Source organism: Halichoeres trimaculatus, unplaced genomic scaffold, assembly GCF_033239565.1.
Source record: "Halichoeres trimaculatus isolate MK-OKI-2021-1 unplaced genomic scaffold, fHalTri1.1 fHalTri1_scaffold_1, whole genome shotgun sequence".
NCBI lineage: Eukaryota > Metazoa > Chordata > Actinopteri > Labriformes > Labridae > Halichoeres > Halichoeres trimaculatus.
Genome location: NW_027437179.1, coordinates 13250497 through 13263730, shown reverse-complemented (window position 1 = coordinate 13263730; position 13234 = coordinate 13250497). Strand labels below are relative to the sequence as shown.

The window sequence follows — 13234 nt, the reverse complement described above, 5'->3', positions numbered from 1 at the left end:
AGAACAAGCAGAGCACTGGCCTGAATTGATCACAAATCACAGATTAGTCATAATAAAGTCACAATCATGGAAACTTTTCAAAGCTGTGAACTTAGAATGAATAAAGGAGCAAAAAAATGATGAAATATTCAATTAAACGATTTCTGTTCTCCCTTGTTTGTTTTTAGAAATTACTTCTAATTCAGTTATTTTTAGGCATTTGCTGAACATGGTGTTGAATTTGTCAGGCAGGGTAAATATTGTGGGATCAGGCCACTGTTCATTAACCAAGCTAAGCTGGAGACCTAACACACAGAGAGGACACATCAGTATCTGACCACCAGGCTGCTAAGACTGACTCAAACTGCAGCAAACACAAACTAACAGATGCATCAAACAGATCAGCACAGACTGTCCGGCTAGTTCTCAGCTTGATGCCGCCCTTGCCCTCAGCCCTGCACGCTCACTCTTTGAAGAAGTGCAGCCAGATGTCTGCATCAAAACCAACTCATTTGTTAAATCCTGTTTTCCTTTACATCCCCCTAATCACCTCCCACAGCATCAGCACCACCTACCCATTTCAGCTGCTGCAGCCGTGACGTTGCTTGAGCTGACGCTGGCCCCCATGGCCTTCAGTCTGCAGCGCTGCCTGGAGCCGGTTGCTGCATCAGGCCGGGCCCCTGCACTGCAGCACAGCCGCTTTGCATCGCCACTATCTTTGCATCTCCATCCTTTACATCCTCACTCACACAGACAGACATGCAGAGTGCAACCAGAGAGACCCAGAGACTCTGCCTGCCTGCCTCTGTCCCCTTCTCTCTTCCTTCTGCCAAAAATAAATAAATAAATAAATAAAGCCTCGCTGGAAGCACGCGAGGCATAAAACACACAAGTACACACACACACACATAGCGAGTCACCAATGTGCAGTGAGATGCATACTGTACAGGCAGTAACACACCCCACACACACACACACACACACACCACACACACACACGCAGCTATAAATGGAGCAGAGGCTTTTTTTTTCTTCCCCTGCAGCTGAGTTTAGCCTGCAAGCCTCATCTCCTCTCGCCTTGTCTGAAAGTAGGCCAGCGCTCAGATCAGAGCAAGAAGGCAGAGAGGCAGAGAGGATGAGGGGGCACAGGAGGAGGAGGAGGAGGAGGAGGAGGGCAGTCAGTTTGACTGGCTGCTGAATCCCCACGATGTGACCCGAGTAAATCTGTGTGTCTATCAGAACCACGTCTGTGATGTTAAGGTGGACTGAAGGTTATGAACAGGCTCACAGTTTCACGGCTCAGACTTCAGCATCAGCAGCAGAGTCCAGAGTAAAAACTCTTCCTTCAGACCAGGAGTTCACATTCAGACAGTCAACATTCTGAGGTTTTTCTGTCTTTGAGTCGAACTTATTTCTCATTACGGCGGAGCTTGTTGCGTCTTTAATCTGATTATATTATTTAGATCACCAAATTATAATCTTTTAATCTCAAATAAACAGCTTACTCCAGCTGTGGGATGAACGTAGTCAGATAAACTGTAAAATAATTCTCTCTGGAGTTTCAGATGATTCTAATCATTCACTTTTACTATTTTCTTTTCAGCACCAATATTTAACAGTAAAATGGAGACCACACTAATCAGATACAGCATTATGACCTCCTGCCTTATATTGTGCATTTTGAGATCTTAACCAGACCTCTGAAAGTCTTTCCTTGGAGCACTGCTGACTCTGAACAGCCCACAAGAGCCACAGCCACGCTCTGACTCAGTCTTCTATCTCTTTGTTGAAATTACTCACATCCTTTTCTTTCTGCATCTTACACATTAACTTTGAGAAGAATGTCCACTTCCTGTTAAATAAAATGTTGCCCATAAAGTTAGATTAAATATTTTTTTTACCTCTTCTCATGAAATAAATTGAACAAAGTAATTAAGTCTTCTATAGATAAAGATCACAGTGAAAACTGAACCACAGTTACCTTTGCAAGCCACAGTCATTTCATTAGAAGAGGTAAAAAAACAAAAATACTATATTCGTACTTTATGGTATAATGTCTGACCTGGTCTGTGTAATGGAGCGCAGTCTCTGTGACATCACCTGTTTGTTTCTAAAGGAGAGTTTTAAGGCCTACTGGGAAACAATTTGAAAAAAAAAAAATGCTGTTGAGTTAGATTTCATGCTGATTAAAACCAAAATTAGCATTTTTCCCGCACGTCAAATTTTTCTCCACATTTTACCATCCAGATCAGGAAAGCTCCACTGATTGGCTGTAGTAAGACTTGCTAGCTGATCACAATTGGACTCATCTACAGATATTTGGCAACTTGTTTGGTGTGTGCAGCTCCCAGTAGGTCAGTACTATCAATATCTGCAAACAGAAAGCTAGCATAGTAGGAATTAAGAGGATTTGTGCTGGCTTTTCTCTCAACCTTGTAATCATGGGCATAAAGTTGGATTTTCTATTTTGTTTTATGTTTTTTTTTTTTTTTTTTTAGTTTTCAAAGCTTGTAATTATCCCATCTTAGTGTTTTATTCCCATAGGTATATATTTCCTTTGTTCAAGATCATGTCTGCTCCTATAGCTCCTCCAGTAGCCATATCCTTTGTAAAAACATAATAGTGTCACATAACAATGAACAGGACAAGGGGAAGAAAAAAAACAAAAAAAAAAAAGAAAAGAAAAAAAAAAACAAAAAAAAAAAACATAATAGTGTCACATAACAATGCAGTCATGTCTGTTTCTTTCATATTTCATTGTATGACAATATTTGAAGATTTTATAAAACAAGCATATATCTGTTAAGTCAAGTATTTTTCTTTAATTTTAAGAAAACAGGATCCTATTATTCAAAAATTGATGTGATAGAGAAAAAGTGGTTCAGTTTTGGATTCTGCACCCAAATAGTTAAGAGCAGCTGTCAGACTTAACTCAACTAAAATAGTGTTCCCCAGTGTCATCGATGGATGCCGTCTTAGAAAAGCTGACTTTGGCTGACTTTGGTTGACCTGGGCTGTTGGCTTCCTTGTTAACAAGTACCTGATACAGGCCTGTCATTTAAGTCAGAAATGCACTCTATCAGGCAAAACTTGCAAATTTGATATCTTTTGACTGAGTGAGTCATAAAAATTGCTCCACAGTGTGAAATTACCTGTTCAGACTGAAATCCTTTTGAACCAATCTGTACACATGTATTTCTGCAGTGAGCTGGTGTGTGTGTGTGTGTAGTTTCTGGTGCTTCTGCAGCCAACCTCATTTAACAAATGGGTAAAAAAAAAAAAAAAAAAAAAAAACACGTGTCCATAATCCCTGAAGTATTGATTTTAATCTGCTGATAAACTTGGTCGCATGTGAATTGAGAGGTTTACTCAGCTAAAGTAGCTCATATTTGGAGCACTAATAGCTTGTCCAGCTTGGGGCTGGTATTTTCAGAACTGCTCAGCAAGATCTTGGCTTGGCCCCCTTTTCACTCAGTCACCTCCAAAGTCTTTTTCTTTCAGTTGTCATATGAAAATGTTTAATGATGTAAAATCTAAGAATGCTAAGTGTGATGAGGAAAAAATGTTCAGTCTCTAAGGAAGGACATTCAACATTTTACTTAACTAGACGGTTGGGAAACTTGGATAAAAAAAACTAACATTTGGAGCAGCTTACCAAATTGATACCAGGACATTTAGAGCTCCCCCTGGTGGATGGCTCTGGTATAAATATTAGTTTTCCAGCTATGATGGTTTGCTATTATACATGTTTTCTGTGCATTTTCCAGAGAAGTTTAGCATGAATAGATTTTTTGATGTAAAAAGAGGGATTGACGGTTCTGCTAGTGAGGCTCCTGCAGCTATTTTAGCGGGGTTTGCCAAGTAAAGGAGGAACAGAAAGAAAAGATTATCAGTGAAACTAGAGTCATTAAACTTTCTGTAGCTGTGTCGGCTTCAGACAAACACATGGATCTGTTCTGCTGAGGGATCTTTGATGTTTTCTCAGAGGGTTAAATGCTTCTCTGGGTTTGCAGTAGGGGCATGTGACATTACAATTACATGGCTGCACCAGCTTTTATTTGGCTCTGAAAAATAAATGACAAGCACAGTGAAGCAATAGCTTTTTTAAGGCTTCACTTTTTTATAGTGGCAGCAGAAGGAGGCACATCATCCATACTTATATACAGTGGGTGTTAGGCGCCCAGGACAAAAACCTCTCTCCACGATTGATGCTCTGAGCAGAACGTGCACAGCTACTGACTTTATGAAACAACATTAAAGCTTTTGGCCTCTGGTCCCGGCTCCAGCTCAAACAGAATAAATTTTGGCCAAATATACTTTGACAAAGAGATTAAGAAAGCCATTTCCGGGAATATGAGATGATTGCTTCTGTTCATTATAATGTCTGGTCTTGTGCTTCGACTGTTTTGAAGCACTTGGAATTGAATTGATGTCCCATGGTGCTGTCTTGGCTAATGCAGTGCGCTGCTGAAAGTCTTAGCTAGGGGGAGGAAAAAGGGGAAGTGAAGCATTAGGTCTGCTTTCAGCTCCTGTAGGAACTCTTTTAACACTTTACTCTTCGTGGCAGCAATTCATCCCCTCCAGATCAATGCAATTCATTGCCTCTTACTTCATAAAGCCCATTAGACGTACAGTAGAGGCTGTTAGACAAGAACACTGTTCGACTTCTTACTCTGCATTTAACACACTCAACACTTCGTTCATGCTTTAAACTACTATCACAACACTCCAAAAGATTTTAAGCCAGTTTGCTGAGTTCAGAAGAGGAATAACTCCTATACAAGATCCTTTACGTGGTTTCAATACTGTTCCTTTTCCTTTACTCAAAGTTTTATTGAAACAAACTACACTTTCTTACACACAAATGTTATCTTTCACCGTGAGGCTGCCACATACATCACCAGAACCATCTGATGCTTCCACATCTCTCTTTATCTAAATATGAACAGAGCTGCAAACCCATTGATCTCACACCTCAAAGGAAAGTGAAAATGAAATTGTGATCAAAGCAGCCGCTCTTCTCCATCTCGCTCTTACTTTCTGCTGAAATGAGATAGCAGTGATCGTGAGATTGAACATTATCTAACTCTTGGGAAAATCTGGGAACATTGTTGAAAAAGTAAAACTTTTTTTCCCTATTCAGGAGTTTTGATTATTATTTTTTTTTTAACTTTGAGTCTGATGCCCTTGTGATCTAGGAGTAAGTTAAGGTAGATATGATTCAAACTTCGCCATCTCATAGAAATTTGCCTATTTAGCCAGAGGAATAACATGTTGATGGATTTCTTCACATAGTCTGTCTGCGGACCCTTGTCAACTATAAAGCCCTTATCAGACATGACAATATTTTCAAACTCATAATGGCTGGTATTGATATATACAAACATTTTTTCCAAATATTGTGTAGAAAATGAAAAATCATTGGTATCAGAATTTTCCTGTCTCTCTTTGAAATTGAATTGAATTGAATTGAATTGAATTGATTTAGAAACAGGCATAAAACTAGAAAATAATCAATTGATTGTACCAAAAATACTGGGTGCACATCACTTTGGTTGTGGAATTATCGTACCCATTAAGTCCCAATACCAACACTGGGACCTGGGCCCTGGTATCATTTGATACAGATCCCACCTGTTACCAATATTAATCCAACAGTCTCTGGCCATGTCCACACAAAGTGGGGTATTTTCAAAAATGAATACCCCCGCCCTGTTGGTTTTTGAAAATACTTTCGTCCACACGCAGAAGGCAAATCCACTGATAAGTGCGGCTTGAGGCATTTCAAACCCATATTTGGTAGTATTTTCCTAATGTAAAACCTGTGCCAGCCAATTAGAATGATCCCCCGTCATTCAGCTGTGACGTTGGAGAACTCAAGACTCTGTTTGCTGGTGTCTACAAAACCATGAAACTGGAGTCTTCACTTTGGCAGGAGTTTTCTGTAAACATCATTGTTTGTGACGTTAAGCTGCAGTTTCGTGTGGATGACAGGCGTGAACGTATAAAAGTATATGTGTTTCCAGTTGCAATTGCTCTAAGACTGCAAGGGAAGCTCAGATTCCCCTAAAATGTCCCCTAGAAAAAGTGGTGATATGTTCTGCTGTGTGTACATTTCATTGACAAAATATGAGCTAGAATTCCTTCATCTTTTGTTCAGAATCAGCTACCTATCACAGGTAACTGGCTCCACCTCCTTCTCATTCATCCCCGCAGCGTCTCAGAGCTTTAACACAGTCAGACGCTGAGCGTCTTCTGACTTCAGCAGGGAAGCGTAGAGTGGGTTGTTCCACAGTGGAAACTGGACAGTCATTGGATAAACGCTGGGCTTTGTCCCGCCCATCAGACGCTGAGTGTCTCTGGGGGTCTATGAGGCAGTGGGCTGGCCTGGACGCTGGGCTTCTGCATGATGATTGGATGATCTGTCTGAGGCTGAACCCCTTTTTTGATTGACAGTGAAATGAGCCAGTCAGCGATCTTGAAGTATAACCCTCCACCGGAGCATCTTCTCAGTTTTACATTCAGTTGTTCTGGTGGTCTGATCCAGAGGCTTTATCGATCCCCAGCCAGTTTACCTTTTTTAAAAACGACGGGCGGTGTGTTTAAAGATTCTCTTTTCACCAATAAGCAGCTACAGCTCCAGCTCCAGCTCCAGCTGCGGAGCTTCTCCCCCTGTCACTCACACTTACAGCCTGTCGTAGTCTCACGTAGCAGCTCCAGCTGCTAACAAGCTGACACTGAGGGTAGAGTTAACGTTTAAATAAATAAACAAACAAATTTATGATGTAGGCTGGAAAAAATGAGCTTCCCCTCCTTGACTGACCAGCAGCAGCCACTGGTGGTTTCCCAGATGCCTGGCTACATGTGGACATGGCCTCAATCCCTTGAAGAGACTGTGAGGAGGACCTGTTTTAATTAGACTGCAGTGACACCTTTTGGTCCAGAGTCTCACACACTGTCGTGAAGGCGTGACTCTTGACATGATGTGTGTTTGCTTTGGATAAATGGGGATTAGATGTTATTCTCAGAGCTGTTCCATATTTCATCAATTTGTAACAATATAAAGAAAATAGGGTTTAAACTTTGTATAAAACCATGCAACAAGAAAACTTTTTGATCTGTGTTGAATACCCTCAAGGTGACTAAGACAGGGTAACAGCGGAAACACAGCATAAGTAGACCAATTTTATTCACTTTAGCTTAATTAATCATCTAACCCTAATAAAGCTTTAGGAAAGAAAATGACACATGAGGCTGCAACCAGTAGCATCAAACCACATGGTCAACTTTCTGCACAAGAAAGAGCAAGGACTTTGTTGGGGGAAGAATTTCTCCAGTTTGCAGAAAGAATAACTGAAGGAGCACTCACCTGTATGGATGGAGAAAGGCCAGTTCTTCTTCTCCCCTGTGCCGGGTCTCATTGTTGCAGTCGGACCCTTCAGCGCAGGAAATGCGGCAATTTCATTTGCTGCCTCAGCGGGGGTCGTGGAGTTAAGGTCCAGAGAATTATGGGTAATAACCTCCAGTTGGTCGTCTACATCAGGAAGCAGTTTGGACGGATCTGGTTCTTTCTCCTTTGCGGTGGCCTCCAGTGTCTGCTTGTTCACCTCGTCCTCCACTGTGCTGCTCCTTCTCCCTCCCTTGTTTTCCCCTCTTGTTCTTTTCCTCCCTTTTTTCTCCTCTTTCTCCTCTTCTTCCTCCTCTTCCTCCTTATCCTCGCCTTCCCTCTCTCCATCCTCTCCTTGACCCTTTCCGTTATCTGTGTCTTCACCTGCTGCTTCACTGTTATCTTTAGCCGGGGTTGTTGTGACGGTGGAGGCGGAGGTGGTGGCGTCTTTGGTGGGCCCAGTGGGTTCAGAGGTCTGGCGGGTGGAGGTGGGGCTATGAGTCGGGGCCCTGCTTGGCCAAACAGAGCTGGGGAAGGAGGAAATGACGCCACCGCTAAAGCCCAGGCCGGCCAGCAGAGTGCTGGTCACGACAGAGGCCACTGTGGCTTGACTTCCACTGGAGGAGGGTCCGATTCCTGTCGCCATCGAGACAAAGGAGAAAGGGATTCCTGAGGAGGTCCACGTAGAAGATCCAGAGGAGATGGGAGCCATGTCGGCTGAGGAGGCTGGAGACACTGTTGGCTGAGAAAAAGACATTTTACAAGTTAGAGATTAGAAGAATCAAGGTGTTAAATGTTTCTCTGTCTCTAACAGCTGTGTCATAGGAGAGTCCTTCATCACTTCTGATTGTGCTGACTTTTACCGGCTTAATCCTTAGCGCACATTTGGGAAATACAAAAGTTGGAATCCACATCACTTCATCCATCTAAAACACTTTTAATATCAAAGACCAAAGGATCAAATTCAAAACATCAAACATGCACAAAAAGAAAAGGGTAACACCATAAATCAGATCATCAAAGAGATCCATAGCAAGTCCTGAGGATAAAGGTTTGATCTGCTGGAGCTCACTGAGGCCTTGAAGTGTTAAAGAGTTTGATGGTTTTAATTTGCTTTTTGATGCACTTAACAATTCAAAGAGTAATTTAAAGTGTATGCAAAGGAAAAGATTTAAGATTAAAACTGATCCTTAGCAGACAGGTCAGGTACTGTGAAAAGTTTCTGAGGCGTAGAGGTTTTTCAGCTCACGATGATCAGGGTCCTGAGTCACAGGGACGACCACATTAGATTTTGTGCTCATGACCCAGAGCCAGCAGCTTTTACTGACATATTGATCAACCATGAAAGTGACCTATGAATGCTCTATTTCTTAACTTTTTCTTTTAGAGATTTCTGTGAAAAACAGTCATTAAGCATGCTCAAACATACTGTCTCACATTGTCTCTTGATACTCAATGATAAGTGGTCAGTATTTTTGCCGTGTTACGCGCTGTGTCAAACTCTGATTCCTCACAAGGAAAGTGTTCTCTATTAGGGGGCAGTATGGAGAAAGCATGTCAGAATTTTTTTTTTAAGACAGGATCAGGATTTTATCAGGACTGTTCTTCATGATGTTTTAATGAATATTTTGACTCGCATGCAGCACTTTCAAGCCACGTTTCCACCAATCAGTCCGGTTCGGTTTAGTACGGTTTGGCTGCATTTACAGTTAAGCCTGATCCCGTTTCTGTTTCCACAGCAAACTGTGCCGTCTTGTGGTAGGTGGCGTGTAAGCTGGATGCTGGAAGCCACAGCTGTTAAACAATAGCATGACACTGTAGCAGGGCGACACAGTTTACCCCGCTAATAAATCCAATGAAGAAGAAAAACACGACACAGTAAACAAAGAGCATAGATGGAAGACATGCAGCATTTCGTCCTCTCTGTGATTGGTATGTAGCTCTTTGATACAAAGTGCAATCAAGCTTTGTTTCAGAGAAATGCTGCCACTGTCAGGGTAAGTGACAATTCTTTTGACCAATCAACGGTCTGCAGTGTTGTAGCTCCACCTTCTGAGAGCAGATCAGTTCAGTCTGGCACCCATACGGAAGGGTCCCAAAAAGTGGGTTGGCTCATCTCGGTTATTTGAGGATCTGTCCTGGGATAAGTCAGTGGAAATGCCACAAAATGTGTGCCGTACCGAGACGAACCAAACCGGTCTGCTTGGTGGAAACGCAGCTTTAGACCCAAATATGCATCATTCATATCCAACATTTTGGACTTTTCTGCACCATTTCTTTACTTTAATCTAGTTTTGTGGCCTCTCATATGTTTTTTGAAATCGAGATGTTCATGAAGCAGATTTTCACATTGTGATGAATCCGTTCATTTAAAGACGTCAACTAAAAGAGTCTTTGAGTGTCTGCAGATTGTACTGAGCTTTAACTTTATGTAAGTAACCTATTTACAGTCCAGATGTGGTTTAGTGAGATGTTACTTGATGGACCTTGGTTTTTATTTGACAGAAAATGTACATAAATACATAATTTAGAAGACAATCCATTTCAGTGTCATAGTTAAAACACTGTAGGATGAATGCTGGGGCCACGATTGGTCCTGAGGCCTGACTTTGGACATGCCTATATGATGTTTGTTTATTGAATGTGTGAAATTTGCATCGACATGATCAAATTTAAGCCAATACCTGCTGATTAAAATTGTTATGTATTTTTATTTGGGGGTTTTGATGATCTGATGTTGACCCCCTCAGGAAACTACATAAGGATTTGTCATTGACACTGCAGTATAAGAGTAAACAGAACCACTCTTATGACTTATCCTTCCTGACCTAATCTCTTGAGTCATTCCTCTCCACCCTGAACAGCATGATGCTAACACAGACACTGCTCTCTGCTGGATAAAACATGAAAAGACAGCAGAAGTGATGCACTCTGCCTCCCTTACCATTCCAGTTTTCACAATCCTCGTCCCCTCAAAGACCCTGGTGGTGTTTGCTAATCAGAGGAAAGGAAAAAAACAGGGATTATCCACAGTCAGACACAAGAGAGACAACAAGGCAACACTCCACTTTAAAGTGGGAGTCGACAGGACATCCATGAGTGCATTGTAAGCACATTAATCACAACATGACAGACTGTAAATGCAAGGTGCTGAATACTTAATGGTGCAGCCAATAAACTAAATGAGGTTAGATGAAATGAATGCATCTCACTGCCTTTCAGCTGCTTCCCCCTCACTTTTATTTCTTCTGTTATTTTTCCTTTCGCCTGCAGCTGTTGATACCAGCTCACATAAATAACTTGAATATAAAAGATTGCCATCAAAGGGATTCAGAGCGTCAGATATTATTGTTTTTCCACAAATACAAGACAAAATGTGAGCGGCATGTTAAACGAGGGCTGTGTGTCTCAGAGAATCACATACTGATGCTCGTATTGACTTTTTTTTAGATGACATTCAAGATAATGTGGAAGCAATCAATGGGCATTTATAGTCAAAGAGGTGTTTGTGTGTGTGTGTGTGTGTGTGTGTGTGTGTTACCTCTGAAGAGCATGCTCTGACTGAAGTCACTGCGCATGTCGTTCATACAGGCCGCCTGGACTCGAAACAGGTACAGGACGTCAGGGGACACAGGAGAAATGATGGCCTCCTAAACAGAAACGACACAACAAACACACACTGTGTGAGGTTTCATGGTTTGGTACAGGTCACAGAGCTGGAACAAGGAGTAATGTGTATGTTAGGGTAAAAATTAGGCATTGAAAAATCTTTCCAAAAAGATTTTTTTTTTTTTATTCAGAGACAACATTTTTGAACTGCAAAACTTAAATCACACAAAGAAGCATTGCTCAGGTCTGCTGTTATCTTTCCTTTTATTCATTGGATGCACAGTCACAATGAGACACTGCTGACAGCACAATGCCTCTACCTATTATTTTTAAAGAAGGTGTTTAGGTTAACACCACATTCATCTAATTTATCATCAAGTACATGTTTAAGTGTTGCTTCCACGGTTGCTAAGAGAATGATAGTACCTCTGTCTGTAGTGACTAGTGGCGAGAGTATAACTTGTGCCATGTGCTGGGGAGGTGCCTGTCCACTCTGTAAGAACTGCCGCAGTGCCCTTGAGCAATAAAGCCACAACTGCTCAGGGCATCTGTCCATGGGCAGCCCCTGCACTGTGACATCTATTACGGCACATCTAAAGGACAATGTTTGTGTATTTGTGTGTGTATTTCAGGCTATTTTGTGCAGCGTGTGTGTCCTCTGCTTCTTCTACTAGCCTTGCACCAACCTCACTCTGCACCAACCTCACTCTGCACTCTGTCATGAAAATGAAATATGTTTTAAGAGTAATTTTAGTAACTTGATTTTGATATCTATCACTTTTTTAAACTGCATTTTTATTATGTTTAAAATTCTCTTGTTTGCCTTTCCAAACAGATTTTCAGTCCGAACCAACAATTCTTTCCAGCGCCTTGATTTGAAATCAAAAGAATGTGATGAAATCCACTTTAAGATCTTAACTTTAGATCTATTATTCAAATAACTGCAGCACTGCTAAGCCAGTTTGGTCTGACTCATGCAGAGGAGAAAGCTTCAAAGTACATCATCCACACATCTGTAAGATTCACACTCCAAAGCAGAGCTCTGTGGGTTTTTTGTGGTGTGGTTGCTACACTGACATGAGTCTGATTGAGTGCACCTGTATGCTTAGCTCTTAGGTAGCAGAGCAGTTAGTTCAGCTATGTTTCATTCCATCATATACAAAGCGCTTATTACTTTTTGCTTGTCAACCAAACCACCTAGAAATAGTCTATAAGACAAATATGCCATATGTAGAAATGCAAATTTGTGTTGAAAGAGTGTGAGCACAAAGCAGGGATATGCTGCAGCTGCTGCACCAAGATGTGCCTTAAGGGACTAAATGTGATTAAAAAAAAAAAAAAAAATCAATGTGATCATTCAATCTCTATGAAGTATTTCAGCTACATTTTTGACTTTCTCATTCCTCATAGATTGTTTTGGTTTTGAGCCCCTGGCTTTTTATCCAGTCAATCACTTTCTTCACATTCTTATTGCGGCTCCTCCAAACCCGACACTGTACAGTACCGCCCTGAGCAGTTTGATTCCTTATTTCCCCATGGTCGCTCCAGCATCAATATCTTCCTCTTGAATAGAAAAAGACAATACTGAGTGAGGGGTTTTACTTTTTGGTTAATACAAATTCTCTACGTCTTCTTCAGTAAATAGAATAGGATGAAGTAAAACTGCAAAAATAAGAGCAGCTCTTCAGTTTTCCTCAAGTCGATTTTGTATATGGGCGGATTGGCACTACTTGTTTGTTCTATTGCTTTTCTTATGAAGACTAATACACATAAAGTTGCCTTAAAATTACTGTAGTAATACCTTTTTTTAATCAATACATGGCTTCTTCACTGCTCAAAGCATTCCTTGCAAGGTGGACCAGTTTTGTGTCTCTTCTCTCTTGGTGTGAATGGTGGTATTAAGTAAATTAACCTTGTGGATCCTGGTTTTGATTGAAAACACTCCAAAAGTTAAGACAAGTGAACAGTGGATGGCGCAAATCTCAACAAATTAGCTGCAAGCAGTGGGTCACACTTTATAGCACGGCTATCAACACGACTGTCGTCTATACTCAACTTCTATAAGGGTAACAGATAGTCCTTTACAGGGTTACACATCTGCACGGAAGCTGCACATTGCTGAATCAAATGGAAGTCTACACAGAGGAACACAGTCTCTTTTTTCCCCACTTGAAGCCCCCTAAAAAAGCAGGTGCTAGTGCAAAATGAAATTTGAATTGTACAATAAATCCAACTCCAGTTATTTCCCTGTGTACTGTG

General features: G+C 41.3%; 1 protein-coding gene across 2 annotated transcripts in view; it reads right to left on the bottom strand.

Annotated features, from left to right (window-relative positions):
* Window positions 1–13234, bottom strand: part of LOC141787971 (receptor-type tyrosine-protein phosphatase gamma-like) — a 613454-nt gene that overhangs the window by 44871 nt on the left and 555349 nt on the right. For both annotated transcript variants that reach the window (XM_074666742.1, XM_074666750.1), the window contains 3 exons: window positions 10908–11016; window positions 10311–10360; window positions 7349–8108 (listed from right to left, as the gene is read on the bottom strand). In XM_074666742.1, the coding sequence (XP_074522843.1) occupies window positions 7349–8108; window positions 10311–10360; window positions 10908–11016 (919 nt within the window). The remainder of the gene's footprint in view (window positions 1–7348; window positions 8109–10310; window positions 10361–10907; window positions 11017–13234) is intronic.